This window comes from Bos grunniens, chromosome 11, assembly GCF_055505025.1.
Source record: "Bos grunniens cultivar Pamir isolate PY7600 chromosome 11, Bosgru_T2T1.0, whole genome shotgun sequence".
Classification (NCBI taxonomy): Eukaryota; Metazoa; Chordata; class Mammalia; order Artiodactyla; family Bovidae; genus Bos; species Bos grunniens.
The window spans coordinates 12053198-12069431 of record NC_141175.1 but is presented as its reverse complement, the minus strand read 5'-3'; the positions used below and the strand labels follow the sequence as shown (position 1 = coordinate 12069431).

Sequence of the window (16234 nt, the reverse complement as noted above, 5' to 3'; positions counted from 1 at the left end):
CTTAGAAACCTCAGGTTAGGCCAAGATTTCTTAGGGAGGATACAGAAGGCATTAATTATAAAAGAAAAAAATTAATAAACAGAACTTCATAAAAACGTAAAACTTTTACTAATCAAAAATCATGTTTAATAAAGTAAAAGAGAAAGCCACAGATTGGGAGAAAAATTCACAACATATATACTTGATGAAAGACTTGTATCATAATAAAAAATATCCACAACTCAATAACAGGACAAAGAACATGATTTCTTACATTATCAAAAGATTTTGAATAGACATTTCTAAAAAGGAAACACGAATGGCCAATAAGGGTGTGAAAAAGTGACCAACATAGTCATGAGGGAAATGCAAATTAAAAACACATCATTTTTGCTCACTAGAATAATTAAAATTTAAAAGTTTACAACACCAAACACATGCAAGGATGTGGAACCATCAGAACTCATACTAATGGAATTGCAAAATGCATACACAATTTGGAAAACTGACAAGTTCATAAAAAGTTTAACATAAAGCTACCATCAGACCCAACAATTCCTAGGTATGTTTAAGAGAAATAAAAATATATCCACAAAAACCATGTACAAGAATATTCATAGCTGCTTTATTCCTAGTAGCCCAGACCCAGAAAGAGACTAGGTATCAACAGATGAACAGATCGACTATGATATAGACAATTGAATACTACTCAGCAATAAAAAGAATTAGTAACACCTGCAACAATATGGATGAGTCTAAAACATTATGCTGAAAAACACTAGACACAAAAAAGCACATGTTGTATGATTCCATGTATAAGACATGTTAGAATAGACAAACTCATCTATCATGACAGAAGTCAGAAGTTACTGCTTCTTAGGGGCAAAAGAGTATGATCAACTGAAAAAAGCCTAAAGGAATTTTCTGAAGGGATGGCAGTGTTCTACATCCAGATGAAACATGAATTTCAAGGGTACATACATTTGTGAAAACTGCTTGAATCTTGCACTTAATATTTCACTGTAAGTAAATCATACCACTATTTTAAAATGATAAAAAGTACATTGGCTTTGGAATCACATTGGCTTCAGTTTTGCCACTTAACTGCTGTGTGATCTTGGCAAAGTGTTAAACTGTCAGTTTCCTTATCTATAAAATGGGGAGAACAAAAGTTGAAAACAACTTCACAGAGTTGAAAGAAAAAGGAGACAAAGTTTTAAAACCATAAGCATATAGTAAATGCTCACTAAATATTAGCCTAAAAAGTTAGAAACTCTTCATATATTTCAGCAGTGAAGAAACATTCAAGAACAGCTGGAGCAGCTAAATGCTGGGCAATTCACTTGTATTATCTGACTTATTTAAAAAAAAAAACAACCCCTAACAGGGATTATTACTGTTTTATGGATGAAGAAACTGATCTTCAGAGGTTGCCCATGATCACCTAGCAAGGACTGGCAAAAGCCAAGATACAAACTCTCGTATTTTTTCCACTACACCATGTCCATTAGGGTCACTTTTAGCAACATAACCCTGCAACCGCCAGGGCAACACAACTCATATGAGAAGCTTACTTAAGGCTCCCTACATTTTTGACAGCAGGATAAAAAGTAGGCCAATTCTGATGCCATGATTAGTGAATGAAGGCAAGGCTGAAAGCAGAAGCCTGAAAATGCTGCTCTAAGCTTTTACCCTGTTGCTGAGTTTCAAGACAGTTCCTGATACTTGAGGATACTGATCCTCATTCCTTAGAGCAATTTCAAGATAAGAGAATTCTGAATGTAAAATCTGTGATCTAAATGCGAAACTGTAGCCTGGGTGGCCCAATTTGGCAGAATAGCCTTAGAAACTTGGCAGCTGAAATGAGAGCCAGTAGATTTTTTAAAAATCTGTATCTCATTTCTTAACATAAGAACCTCATTTTTAAAAAATTAAAAAATTAAGGTCAATTCCCTGGTGATCCAATGCTTAGGACTCCACACTTTCACTACCGAGGGCCAGGGTTTGGTTCTTGGACTGGGAACTAAGATCCTGTAAAATACGGTGCAGCCAATAAATAAATTAAAAAAAAAATTAAAACACAGTAATAGTGAATATTACTCTGTGATACCATTTGCCCAAAGACATCACTGTTAACAGTTCAGTGTATCTTCTTCTACACTAAAATTTACCTTCTCCCTAACAATTCTACAGTATTTCACTACATGGATAACTATAATCCATGTAACAAGTCCCCTATTAAATTTCTGAGCTATTCTTTTTTTTTTTTTTTGCTATTATAAATGCTGAAAAGAATATCTGTGAATATACATTTTGCACACCTGTCATTTCTTATAGGATAAATACCCAGATGTGTTAACTGCTAAATCTGCAAATTTGAATTTAAAAAGTTTAAATTTTAAACTGCTAAATCTGCGAGAATAAACCCAAACATTTTTAGTGTTGACAGATAATATTAGATTATACTCATAAACTTCTTATTTTCCCACATCTTCATCTGCACTGACAATTATTTTTTAACGTAGGAATTGCAAACTCAAATGCTTACAGAAGACTAGGAGGAAACGTAAGTGTATCAAAGAGGTCATGCAGGTTTGTGACAAACCTGAGCACATGCTCATTTAAAGAGGCAGCCACTACTCTATTCAAGCCAATAGATCACATGTAGAAATCTAGGCCTACAGTTGAACCATCCAATTTATCAAGAAGGCCAGAAATCCAAATTTTCACAAAATTCTTGCAGGTTTTAAATGTTGACAACTAATATGTTTTTATTTAAACATCCAATTAGTCAAACAAAATAGATCTTTAGGCCAGATTACATTTAGCTCATGGAATTTCATGCTAAGGTGAAAACGATATAACATTTTCACTTTGAATCTTATTATTCATGCAGTTTATCCTTCCCTATGTTTACCAACAGAGGGTATACCTATTAAAACTTAATTTTGGCTCATATTGTCAGCACCTTTTAAAGAAAGATGCTTCTTTTCTTCTTCCAGATTCACATCTCCAACAAATACTGGACCAAAAAAAACAAAGAAATATAACTTCAGGTATGGAAGCTAAGAGTCATCTTAACTAATCTCTGCCCAGAAAAGACTTACAAGGACTAATTTGGGATTCAATTGCTATACTCTCCTCAACATAGAGAACCACAAGATTTTTAGAGAAAACACCAATTTGTAAACCTCTGTATAACTCTGAAAAAGGAGGATTTCATAATCCAAGGTTTGCCTCCACTACCTAACACATTTGTCTAACACAAAAAATTTTCTCTTCGGTGAGACATCAAAAAACAAAGAATTCCCACACATTCTCTTTGTTATCATATACTGAATTTAAACAGTCATCTTCCACTTTTTTTTTTTTTTTGGTTAAAACAACAACAGGTTTATAGAAATCTTTCTCTGCTCTCAAAATATTACTGCAACACTGCTCCCACAGAAATAATTTCAGCAACCTATCTAATTTCAGAGTTTCTTCTCATTCCTTCTTAGTCATCTATTACAAATCTCCAGACCCAGATGTTCAAGCATTCCCTGAACCCACCAAAGATAATAGCAGAGATCCATGACTCTCCGAGGACCCAAAAACAGCCTTTGAATGCAACTATCTTTTCATCAACTGTAAACAAGTCCTAAACTGTTGGCTCCATAGGGAGTCCCTACCAAGTCAGTATAAACTCTGAAAAAGGGGCAGAGGTCAAGGGGATGAGAGCTCAGCCTAAACTCTGGATCTCATCCCACCCCCATCCTATTCAAAAGAATCCTTATCAGAAAGGAACTCCCCAGCAAAAGGCCACATTCAGGAGACGTGATCTTGCAGTGACCTAGCAGATTCTGCTGAAGCTTTAGAAGCAAGGCTCTTGGAACTGTTATGAATGTGAAATATCAATATCACAACCAGAATGTTCTGAAGGAAAGGTGACACAAAGAGGGAAACCAAGGGAGATTTGTGAACTTATCTTCATTTGTTTCAGGAAAGAACCCATTTGATAATAAACAATGCAAATAATCCTGAACTACAGAAGAAATCTCTTTGGGAACCTATTTCATAGAAAATTACTTTACATCCAAAATAATTCTAATATATGCAAAACAGCCCAAATGACACTTAGAAAATAGTCTTTATTCTGGACACAAAAGGCCCCACTGTATGTTATAAATCATTATACTGCCTTAAACTCTTCCATTAGCATCTGAGACTTGTCACAGTCAAGAGAGCCAGAAACAGGATAGAAGATTCATTAAAACAGCAGCTCTGAAGTCCCAGATATTTCTCCACTGTGTACTTTGGGGTGAGTCATTTAACCTCTCCAGGCCTCAGCACTCTGGTCTGTAAGACAGGAATAGTATCTTTTCAATAGGTTTCATGAGTGCTTAATGAAAAATGCACATGAAGCATTGAGTGTGTAACAAATATTAGCCATTATTACTATCATTATCATTATTTTTATTATTATGGAGTAAAAGCCACAGATCATGTTTTGTGTTCGCCATTCCTGATCAAATCAGAGTCCCTTGAGGGCAGGAACTGAGTCTTAGCTTGGCACACACATCAGAGGGAAAAAGACAAGTGGGAAGGGAAAGAAACAATGGGGTAAGTATCACAAAGTCAAACTTAAATGTAGGTAATTTTAAATGCTATAACCAACCCTCCTCACTCCCACTGAACATGTTCAGAGTACCTGGTACATAAGGAACACCCAGTAAATGTTCATTTTCTTTGCTCTCTAACACCCAGCCTTAAGTTCATTATCTGCAGACCACACTTGGGCTTATATGAATTGTTTTCTGAGATCAAAAATTGTAACATACAGTTTGACAACTAGGAATAGACCGATAGGACACAACACAGAATGTTGTAATTTTGGAATGAACCTATTCCAAAATTGGGTATTCTAGCTGAGATGTACATTTCTCTCTTATAGCCTGAAGAATCCACAAAAAGTCTCCTTGGGACCCCAAAACACTTGACAGATGAACATGAAGCCAGAGCAAACTAGTATTATTAAGTTGTCTCACTCTGAAGCTGTGCTTTAAATTGCCTGTTCCTCCCACATCACTCATGAATCTCTGCCTGGTGGGAATCTATCAGTATGGTAAGAGAGTGCAAACATTAATTTAACTCTCAACTCTCTTCTAAAATGCTCATTTATCCAGGTGTTTAATCAGTAATGGGGGGATATATGTGTGTGTGTGTGTGTGTGTGTGTGTTAAAGTTTGTGTCAGGAAGAATCCGAACTATGCAGTCCTTTTAAAATGGTAATGGTAGATCTTTAATGATACAAATTTCTTCCTCAGCATGCTCTCTATAAGACCTTGCTACTGACCAAAGAGCAAGTGCACAATCTGAGTATTTATTTTGAATAAACAGAGGGTTAACTTCTTTAGTTTCTTTCCTAAGAGGTTAAATAAATGGGCTGGCAGATGGGTCATTTGGGTTACCTGCTGCTGTTGGAGGAAGGGGTCCAAACACCCAAATAGTCAACCAGATGGTAAAGAATAGCCTTGGCCAGCAATACATAAGCTCTGCTCCTTGGAGGAAACTACTTACTTGAAGCAGTAACTTACACCTGCTAACATCTGGAATGATTTATCTTTGTGTCATTAAGAAACACAGGCTACTTTAATTGAATAAAGTGGTTAGAACAGCCATAAGTACAAAGAGACTGAGACTTTCAACATTATGCTACACAGAAAAACATCTACTCGAAAGCCTTTGACTGTGTGGATCACAACGAACTGTAGAAACACTTAAAGAGATGGGAATACCAGACCACCGTACCTGTCTCCTGAGAAATCTCTATGTCGGTCAAGAAGCAACAGTTAGAACCCGACATGGAACAACGGACTGGTTCAAAATTGGGAAAAGAGTAAGACAAGGTTATACATTGTCACTCTGTTCATTTAACTTCTATGCAGAGGACACCATGCAAAATGCTGGGCTGGATGAAATCACAGGCTGAAATCAAAACTACAGAGAGAAATATCAACAACCTCAGATATGCAGATGATACCACTCTAATGGCAGAAAATGAAGAGGAACTAAAGAGCCTTTGATGAGGCTGAAAGAGGAGAGTGAAAAGCTGGCTTGAAACTCAACACTCAAAAAACTGAGATCATGGCACCTGATCCCATCACTGCATAGCAAATAGAAGGGGAAAAACAGAAGCGGAAGATTTTATTTTCTTGGGCTCCAAAAACACTGCCAATGGTGACTGCAGCCATGAAACTGAAAGACACGTTCTCCTTGGAAGGAAAGCTATGACAAACCTAGACAGCATATTAAAAAGCAGAGACAACACTTTGCTGACAAAGGTCCATATAGCCAAAGCTATGGTTTTCCCAGCAGTCATGTATACATGTGAGAGTTGGACCATAAAGACTGAGCACTGAAGAACCAATGCTTTTGAACTGTAATTCTGGAGAAGACTCTTAAGAGTTCCTTGAGCTGCAAGGAGATCAAAGCAGTCAATCCTAAAGGAAATCAACCCTGAATATTCATATCTGAAGCTGAAGCTCCAATACTGTGGCCACCTGATGCAAAGAGTGAATTCACTGGAAAAGATCCTGATGCTGGGAAAGACTGAAGACAAAAGGAGAAGAGGGTGACAAAGGAGGAGATGGTCAGATAGCATCACTGACTCATGAACATGAATTTAAGCAAACTCCAAGAGATAGTCAAGAACAGGGGAGTCTGGTATGCTACAGTCCATAGGGTCACAGAGAATCGGACACGACTTAGTAACTGAACAACAAAAACAATAGTGTTTATCATTTACCAAGCGTTGTTCCAAATGCATGTTATTACTTCATTTAATCTTCACAACAGCCTTGTCAAGTAGAAATACTTTTTCATTGTCCCCATACAATAGAAGAGAGTACTGAGGCACAGAGAGGTTAAATAACTAAGCCAAGATTACAGAATTCAAGCAATCTTGAGCTGGAGTCCATGCTCTTAATTCGGAAGAGTTCTGGCTTATATTAAATAAAAAGCTAAAGGGCTCACTTAAAATGCAGACAAAAAATTTATATAAAATTATGTTCATTGTGGCATTACTTATAATGAAGAAAAAACTGGAAACAACCGAAATGTCCAACAGTAGGAAAATGGTTAAATAAACCACAGTAAAGTTATTCACTTACAAAGAAATATTATCTTGCCATTAAAAAGATTTATGAAAAATTTTTCATGACTTAGAACAATGTTCCCAATGTAATGCTGAGTGGGGGAGCAATAAATAGTAAACAAAATTGTATATATGATTTCTAACCATATAAAAAGTTCAGACACAAACTGGAAGGACATATTCTCAAATAAGAAGCAATGGTTATTTCCAGGTGATGGAATTAGGGGCTTGTATTTTTCTTTTAGTGTTTTCCACAATGAACATGCATTATCCTACCAACAGTTTAAATAAAGGCAATTTCTGTCTTTTAATCAAGCTACAGGAAAATCCTCAAGCAGATGGTATAAACAGCTAAAAAGCTACTAATCTGTCTAAACTTCAAGTTGTTACTTTCCTTGGGAAACACCCTTTGAATACCAAACAACCACAGTTAGCACATACCAAAAAGAATGCTCACCTTCAACTACAGAAACTGAATTAAAATATCAGTATTTTCAATTTTGGTCAATATCCATTCTCCAATTATTTATAGGATTATTTTTATAAGAAGAGGAATGGATTTAACTATTCAGAGGCCAAAAATCCAGGAATGGATTTGCTAAAATGTAATAAGGGACAAAGTCTGACTAGGGAAGAAGAACAGCTGTTGCTAATCCAACTATTTACCCTTTGACCCTCTATCTGGCCAATAACTGAAGAGTATCAATTGTTTTCCTGTATTATGTGCTGTTTACAATCCCTGAGAGGCATGAAAGGAATTAATAATTTAGCCTAGAAAGCTGACAGCCTTTATTGGGGAGCCCCTTGTCTGTGGGACAGAAATCAGAGCAAGTAGCTGTCCTGAAGTCATAGGTCCCTTTACTGTTCCTGTTTTATAGCCTAATTGGCCCCCAAACATAAATCAATTATTTCTCCTGTTTTAAGCAACAATGACTTCTATTCTCTAACTTCCCTTGTATCAAGTCAGTCGTTGTTCTCTTGAGTTTTACAACTACACAGCAAACATGATGGCTGAGAAAAAAAACTTGGGGAGCAGGGCAGACTGGGGTTATTTGGAAACAGAAGCAGAGAAAGGTTATGCTGTTTTGAACTTCTCTTGACCTTTGACTGCCCTTGTCCCTAGCTTATGCTAATAGGCAGGGTACAGAGATGCTTCTTGTAGAAATGAACTTAGCCTGAACCTGTGCCGTAACATTGGACTCCAGGAAGCCCAGGAATCATAGGAAGGCGGCCAGAGTGTGAACAGCTGCCCATATTCTAAGCATGGCTACCCATCTGCTCTACCACTGAAAAGGGAGGCGGAGGCCTATGAATTGGACAAAATTGGTTTTCCTCATCCAGTTCCAGTACATACCACATGTCCCAAACTTGCTGTCTACAACCACTGACAAGCAAAATGGGAAATCAGCAACAATGGTATTTCTTGGTTCAAAATAAGCCAAGAATGAGCAGGCCTTCCCTATCAGGAATTTGAGGAGTAAGGGAGAAACTGGAGCCTCTAAATTCCAAAGATTCATCACAAAGAAAACCCTACTGTCCTCCATCTAATGCGCAAAAGTCATGAGGTATTAACATAGGAGACTTTACTCCTTCCCAATCAGAAGCCATAGAATTTGTAATATCAACAGCCATAACCAACACTTTCACTTTTCACTTTCATGCACTGGAGGAGGAAATGGCAACCCACTCCAGTATTCTTGCCTGGAGAATCCCAGGGATGGGGGAGCCTGGTGGGCTGCTGTCTACGGGGTCGCACAGAGTCGGACACGACTGAAGCGACTCAGCAGCAGCATAGCCCATTTCAGTAGAGGTTTCCTATTATTCGATAGGACTGAGCATGCTCATTTGAACCCCAAGACTGATTCAAACAGGATGATAAACTTCTATTTCTGCCTACTCATTATTATGTCAGATCTTTACGTATTTCAAACAGACAGACCAAAAACACTAGTAACTTCACAAAAATAACATGGGGACTACTGAAAATATTGGCCACATAAGCTAAGTACAATTTTTAAAAGAAAAATGATTTTTTTAGGTAACTCTCATTCCATACTGACATATATTAATAAAATTATGATTCAGTATCTGTTCATTCTCATGGAATGGAGAGATCTATAAAGCACAAATCTAGACAGGGATTCTATGCAGAAATGTTAAATGAGTTAGAATTACTTGGGCCAGCAGGAAGAAAAATCCAAAAATAATCTTCCTAAGAATATCAAGTACCTTTCCTAGAAGATGGGCATGAATATTTCTAATTGCTACTAAATGAAGAATAAATTTGGCTCCCATATGCTTAAAAAAGAGTATTTTTAAATAATTTCAGACTAGGAAAGGTTTTCTGATAGACTGTTAACAAATGAGAATGGGACTTAGATTTATTTTTGTATCCCTGGAGCCTAGAACTAGGCCTGAGCAGAAAACATTCAATATTAAATTGAGTTCTCAACTATCTGGCTTGTTTTATGTGTAGTTCTATCTGAAAGATCACAAGGCATGTCAGTATCTTTCCTAGTGTTAAAAAATTCTTCTAAGTGGGGCTTCCCACTGGTGGTCCAGAGGCTGGGAGTCTGCCTGCCAATGCAGAGGACACAAGTTCACTCCCTGGTCCAGGAAGATCCCATGTGCCAGAGAGCAACTAGGCCCAGTGCCACAACTGCTGAGCCTGAGGGTTACAACTACTGAAGCCTGCATACCTAGAGCCTATGCTCTGCAACAAAAGAAGCCACTGCAATGAGAAGCCCATTTATTCCAACTAGAGAGTAGCCCGTTTGCCACAACTAGAGAAAGCCCATGCGCCCCGAGGAAGACCCAGAGCAGCCAAAAACGACAAATTCTAAGAAGTGCTTCTAAGAAAGGCCCATGACTCAAGAATTTACCTTTTCCTCCTCCTAAATGACAGCTATTCATAAAAGAAAGACAAAGTGAAAATAGTGTGTTCCCTCATAGGTACTGGGATGTGAGGTAGGAAGGTGGGGTAAACCAAACCTATAATCCAAAGTTGGATATCCAACTTTGTAGGTAATATCTGGTATTACCTACAAAGCTGATTCAGAACTTTATAACTTCTAGAAAGAAAAACCTATTTCCTTAATGTTTGATAATCATTATGAGACTTACTTTTGTTTTGCAATTAGTAACTATTAGTTGAACAAACATGAATTTTATACTATTAAGGTGTGTGAGGAAAATATGAGAAGGTCCACAGATGTTAGTCAGGATGGTGAGAAGGTGAACTTTATCGCTTAACTCAGCAAAAGAATGGTAACAAATAACCAGCCCCATAACCCTAAAAAATACAAGAACTAGAAAAAATAACTCTAGATCATTTCCTAGAGTCTCAATCTAAAGTACCATTTGACCTTTTAGTATTATGGCAAAATAATATGTGTATACACTGAATATTCCCATGTCCATAACCCAGAATGGTGTCTGTGACATTATGAGAGCACTATAAACACAGATGAAAAGCATCATTTAATTAAGACTTTGAAATGGTCATTCTCGTACCTTAAACTTAAGAATGCAGATGAAGATGCTTAGAAATTAAACTGTGGTATGAAGGTTATCATCTATAAATATCTAAACCTGTACCTAATCCTTCTTTGAAAGAAATGTCAAAATTAGTCAATACTTTTAAAACGTGGCTGTGGTACATACACATGCTTGTATGTGTACACAAACGAAAGCACAATTTTTGTCAGTGGTACCTTCATGGGATGATGAAAAACAAGACTAGCATTAAACAGAAATTTTCAGCAAAAAATTTTCTATTAAATGGCTAGAGTCCGACCACCAAAAAGTATTAGGAGAAGAAAAATAAAATATAAGTAGAAAAGAGAATGTCTTCCCCATAATCATAAAGTGAAATAAAATCTGTGAATAGGCGTATAAATGACACCTTAAGTTATACATTTAAAAGTACACACACACATACTTTTCTTATCCATTAACACTGGGGAACATTTAGAACTTACTAGTGCTTGAGTCGAGCTCTGCCAATTCATCCTGACAAAAGCCTGAAGAGAAAAAAACAGGAAAAAAAGATTATAATTCATGAATTACTCCAAGGTGCCTCCAAATATGAAAAGTATCATACAGTGAAAAAAAACATCCAGACTCATAAGTCAAATTTGGATTTGAATCCTGGCTCTATAACATTTAGCTACTGTAGATCCTTCTTTGAGCCTCCATTTCATCATTTTTATATTTAAAAATGGAGATGGTACAGCACTTCTCATGGAGCAGTAATGAGGATTAAGTGAGATAATGACATAAAATGCTTATTAGTTAGCACAGTCTCTGGCACAGAGGAGCTCAATAAACAACAGTATAAGTAACTATGAATAAGCATGCCAAAGTTAGTTACAATAAAACATGCGCAATATGCATACATATGTAATACACATGTTGAAAGTTGCTCTGTCATGTCCAACTCTTTGCAATCCCATGGACTACACAGTCCATGGAATTCTCCAAGCCAGAATACTGTGGGTAGCCTCTCTCTTCTCCAGGGGATCTTCCCAACCCAGGGATCGAACCCAGGTCTCCCGCACTACAGACAGATTCTTTACCAACTGAGCCACCAGGGAAGCCCAAGAATACTGGAGTAGGTAGTCTATTGCTTCTCCAGGAGAACTTCCTGACCCAGGAATTGAACTGGGGTCTCCTGCATTGCAGGTGGATTCTTTACCAGCTATCATATTTCGTAGTAAATTTACAATGCATTTAATATTTGTCATGTTCTACTTATACTATCAATTATTTTCCAAAAGAAAGCAAAATATATGAACTTATAAAAACAAAAAAAATGAACTTATAAAACATCAAACAGGGTAATTTTACTTAAAATTTTCATAACTGCCAAAGAATTTTACCTATACACACAAATAGAAGCAATTCTTCCATTAATGTATGCTATTCAGGTTGGAATAAACAGCCCTCAAAGCACATTTCAGGCCCCAAAACTCTAAGCTACATCTTTCCGATTGGTGTACAACTATCACACTGAAGAGAAAAATCAAGCACAGTGAGTGCCAAATAGACAATAGGGGTTCAATACACAGTTGACCAAAGTTCTGTTTTCCTGGAATGACTGCTTACTCTCTCCAGTTTGTTTTTGACCCATCCTCAGTTTAAATATTTCCTCAGAAAAGCTTTTTCTTGCCTCCTTTACCCTCACCTCATACAAAAGGTCAAAGCTCCCTATAATAACTATCTACAATGCTTTGTACACTCATCAACAAAGAATTACTTGTTCAATGTCTGATGCCACTATGAGGCTGTTCCACTAATAATGTTCCACCATCCTAGGGGAAGGAACCTGGCCTGTCTCGTTCACAGCTGTATCCCCATTATCTCTCACAAGCCTAGTACAAAGCAGCTGTTCAATAAATATCAACTGTAGTATCTCAATGGTAAACTCAAAAATAATGGTGCAAAACTAGGACTAGATGGTTACAAGAGTATTTTGTGTCATCAGAGTCAGGCAACCAGAAGCCAAAAGAGCAACTGGGAGTCATGTGGAGAAGGATTCAAATAGCAGACTGTTTAAACACCACTTTCAAAGTCCTTGCAATCCTAAACACTCACCAAACAAACCACATTCCTTGTCTTTCTGCGCTTCCTCCTCCTTCACTTGGTAAAGAACTACTCATCATCCTTCAATGAAACGTGGAAAACAGGAGATGCTTCTCCCGTGCTCACAACTTAAATAACTGCCTCCTTCACAAGATAGTGAATTCTTCAAGCGTAGTAACAGTGCCTCATCCATCCACAGAACTGTTTCTATGCCCACAACAGTTGCCACTGATACAAAATGTAAGGTGTTCAAATGTAGGATGAACAAAACAGAAAACACTACCCTGTCTCTAGATCAAGGGAAGAAAGTCACAGGATCAGAAAATCTAAGTCTGGCCTGAAAAGTGTGTGGAATGTCTAAGTGAGGAAATCTGATCTGGAAAACCAGAGTTTGGAAGGTGCTAAAGTGACTGATATGCCTAAAAAGGATCACCTTAGAGCGACTTTAAATCTTCTCTATATAAACGCCTGGGGATCAGAAAAGCTGTAGAGAGATGCCAGGCAATAAGGAAATCACTCATCATTACACATGGGTCCAATATTGAACATTCTGCCAGAAATGAAACTGAGAATAAGCATACACTTAACATAAACTGAGTCAAAAATAGGACAAAAACATGGGAAGGTAGAATAGTATAATGGGAAAGTTATAGTTCAAAAGCCACTTTTGGTTTAGTCATATGATGTAGGCAAGTAACTGCTTATATTCTGGACCTCAGATTCTGGACATTAAGTGAAAGAACTATACTGGGTTTCAAGAAAGACAAAGTCTAACAACATTTTCTGAAAACAACATTTGGAACTCAAAATAACTAGATCAAACACAAATAAAGAGGGAGTGACTAAAAAAACAAAGGCAGTACTAAGAAAAACAGTTAAAGTGGGCATCTATTGCTTTTACCTGCCTAGCAATCACTCCCCCTTCTGTTAATGGCATTCTGATTTTCCTTTAGAGACTTAGCCCTTTTACACTTTCAGCTGATACGACCCAAGTAGGATGGACCCTAGCCCTGCTATAAACTGAAATTAACAGCATTTACCTGATAGGTCTGTTAAAAGGATTAAATGAGACAGTGCATGTAAAGACTTTACACAGTACTTGACAAAGTCAAAGCTCAATATATGTGAGTTGCTACTAACTAACCCCAAGGGTCCAAGACAAGGCTGTATCTATGACACCAAAGAGCAGATTATAGGAGAGTTAACTATTAATTCACTCATGACATCATCCTCAAAGACCTGGAATGGAATCCCCTAACGTTACTAACATAGTTTAGTTACTTGCTGTGATTCTTGAACCTTTTTTTATATTTTGTGCCTATAAACTGCTTGATACAATAATTCCAGAGGTAGTATGTTACTCCTGAGGAAAAGAAGAACTCTTTATATTTGCCTTGAAACAAATTCCTCCAGTGGTCACAAAAGATCCCTGATTATGAAATTCAGTAACCATGTCTATATATTCCCTCTATCCAGCCCAGAGACCACTGGCTAATAATGTTGTCTCTGGCTTTACAGATCATTACTAACAGAGGAGGTCTGAGGAGATACAGAGAACAATGTTAATCCTACCTCCTGACAACAAGTCAATGGAATGGCTATATCTGGCTACCATTCTCAAACAGTCTTACCCAGATTCTCAGAAACCAGATCTGGCTAGCAAAAGAGTTTCTAGCTACAAGAACCCAAACCACTGCTAGAAGTAACCCCTCTATGTGTTGAATTCAATTCAACACAAAGGCAAAGAAAGGATATCAGAATTGTTCAGTAAAAAGCAGACTCCTAAGCCACCTAAAAACACAAAAATAACCCCCAAACCTCCTGCCTCACAGAATATAACACATTAAACAGATTAGGGAAATATTCTGAGAAATCTAGAGCCTTTGGCTGGTGGCTTAAATTGCTTTAAAAAGGGAGAGTCAAGAAACACAGATTGGGGGCTTCCCTGGTAGTCCAGTGGTTAAGAATCTGCCTTGCAACACAAGAGACACCAGTTCGATCCCCGGTCTTGGACAATCCCACATGCTGAGAGGCAACTAAGCCCATGCACCCCAATTACTGAGTTGGCATTCTAGAGCCAGAAAGCAGAAACAACCGGGTCTGCATGCTGCAACTACTAAAGCCTTCATGCCTAGAGCCTTGTGCTCTGCAACAAGAGAAGCCACCACGGTAAGAAGCCTGCGCACTGCAACAAAGAGAAGCCCCCACCTGCTGCAAAGAGAAAGCATGCGTGCATACAGCAACAAAGACCCAGCCAAAAATAAAAAAGAAACAGACTGGCTCCTAAAATGACAGATATACCACTCAGTCAGCATGTTCATAAGCAATCTGAAATTTAGAGCAAGGTTTGTATGTTTTCAGTTGTTGTTTTTGTTGTTTAGTTGATGTCACGCTCGACTCTTTGTGACCCCATGGACTGTAGCCCACCAGACTCTTCTGTCTGTAAGATTTTCCAGGCAAGAATACTGGAGTGGATTGCCATTTCCTTCTGCAGGGGATCTTCCTGACCCAGGGATCGAACGAACCTGTGTCTCTCGCACTGGCAGGCAGATGCTTTACCTCTGAGCCACCAGTGAAGCCCATATATTCAGCTACCGCAGTTCAGCTTAGAAGCATAGAGAAAAAGGGCATGGGTCTGAGTTGGAGTCAAATCCCAGATTTGCCACTGTTTTTGTTTAATTAACTACCCAAGAGCTAATTCCTGAAATGGGGATAAAAATAACCATATTGTTCAATTGTTGTGAGTCTCATGGTGCAACAGAGGCTTGGATCTTGGTCAGGATCCTGCCAGTCAACAAAATTTGGTAAGTATATATAAATAAATAAACTACTTTATGGCAAGAGCTCCAAGTTTAGGAATTTTCTTTAATACAAAGGAAGAATACAATTCTTTAATACAATCTCTAGCTCCAAGTCTAGGAATTTTCTTTGAAACAAAGGAAGATCCAGTTCACAAGCTTTTCTCCAATAGGAGAGAATTTGGCAAAAAGAAGTGACTCCTCAATCTATGATTGGCTACCGTTAACAAATTTTTTAAATATTGATTTTTTTAATTTATATTTTTGGCTATAAAGTTACACATTTACCACAAAAGGATCTTAAATAAACTCTGAGTATTCTTTTTTTTTCCAAATGTGAACAAACAAAAGCTTGTGGGTAATGCCAGTTAATAAATTCAAGCCCAAACATCAGCTAACTATAATCTACTGTGTCTTTTACAAAAGCAAGTTAAATATTACTCTAGGAATGTTTCAATTTGACTAGAGGAAAGCAGCATGGTGCAACAGAGACTTGAATGTTGGTGAGGATTCTGCCAGTCTATTTTGAAGTCCACAGGCAAAAATTAAGGTAAGGCCCTTAAAAATGCAAAATTCTGTAATTCTAATCCAACATCTCACCTTTCCCCAGAACAGAAACCACATACTAATATCAGATTAAATGTTTTAATTAAATATGAGATATAACATTATTTCTCCTAGTCAACTGCAATTCCAAGTTTCATATACCTTAAAATGTGAGATATGAAGTGAAGCAGAG

General features: G+C 37.5%; 1 protein-coding gene across 4 annotated transcripts in view; it reads right to left on the bottom strand.

The window, feature by feature from the left end:
* The window catches only part of NR6A1 (nuclear receptor subfamily 6 group A member 1), a 226694-nt gene that overhangs the window by 182751 nt on the left and 27709 nt on the right, over nucleotides 1–16234 (bottom strand). For all 4 annotated transcript variants that reach the window (XM_086325243.1, XM_086325244.1, XM_086325245.1 and 1 more), the window contains exon 2: nucleotides 11095–11136. In XM_086325243.1, coding sequence (XP_086181369.1) covers nucleotides 11095–11136 — 42 coding nt within the window. The remainder of the gene's footprint in view (nucleotides 1–11094; nucleotides 11137–16234) is intronic.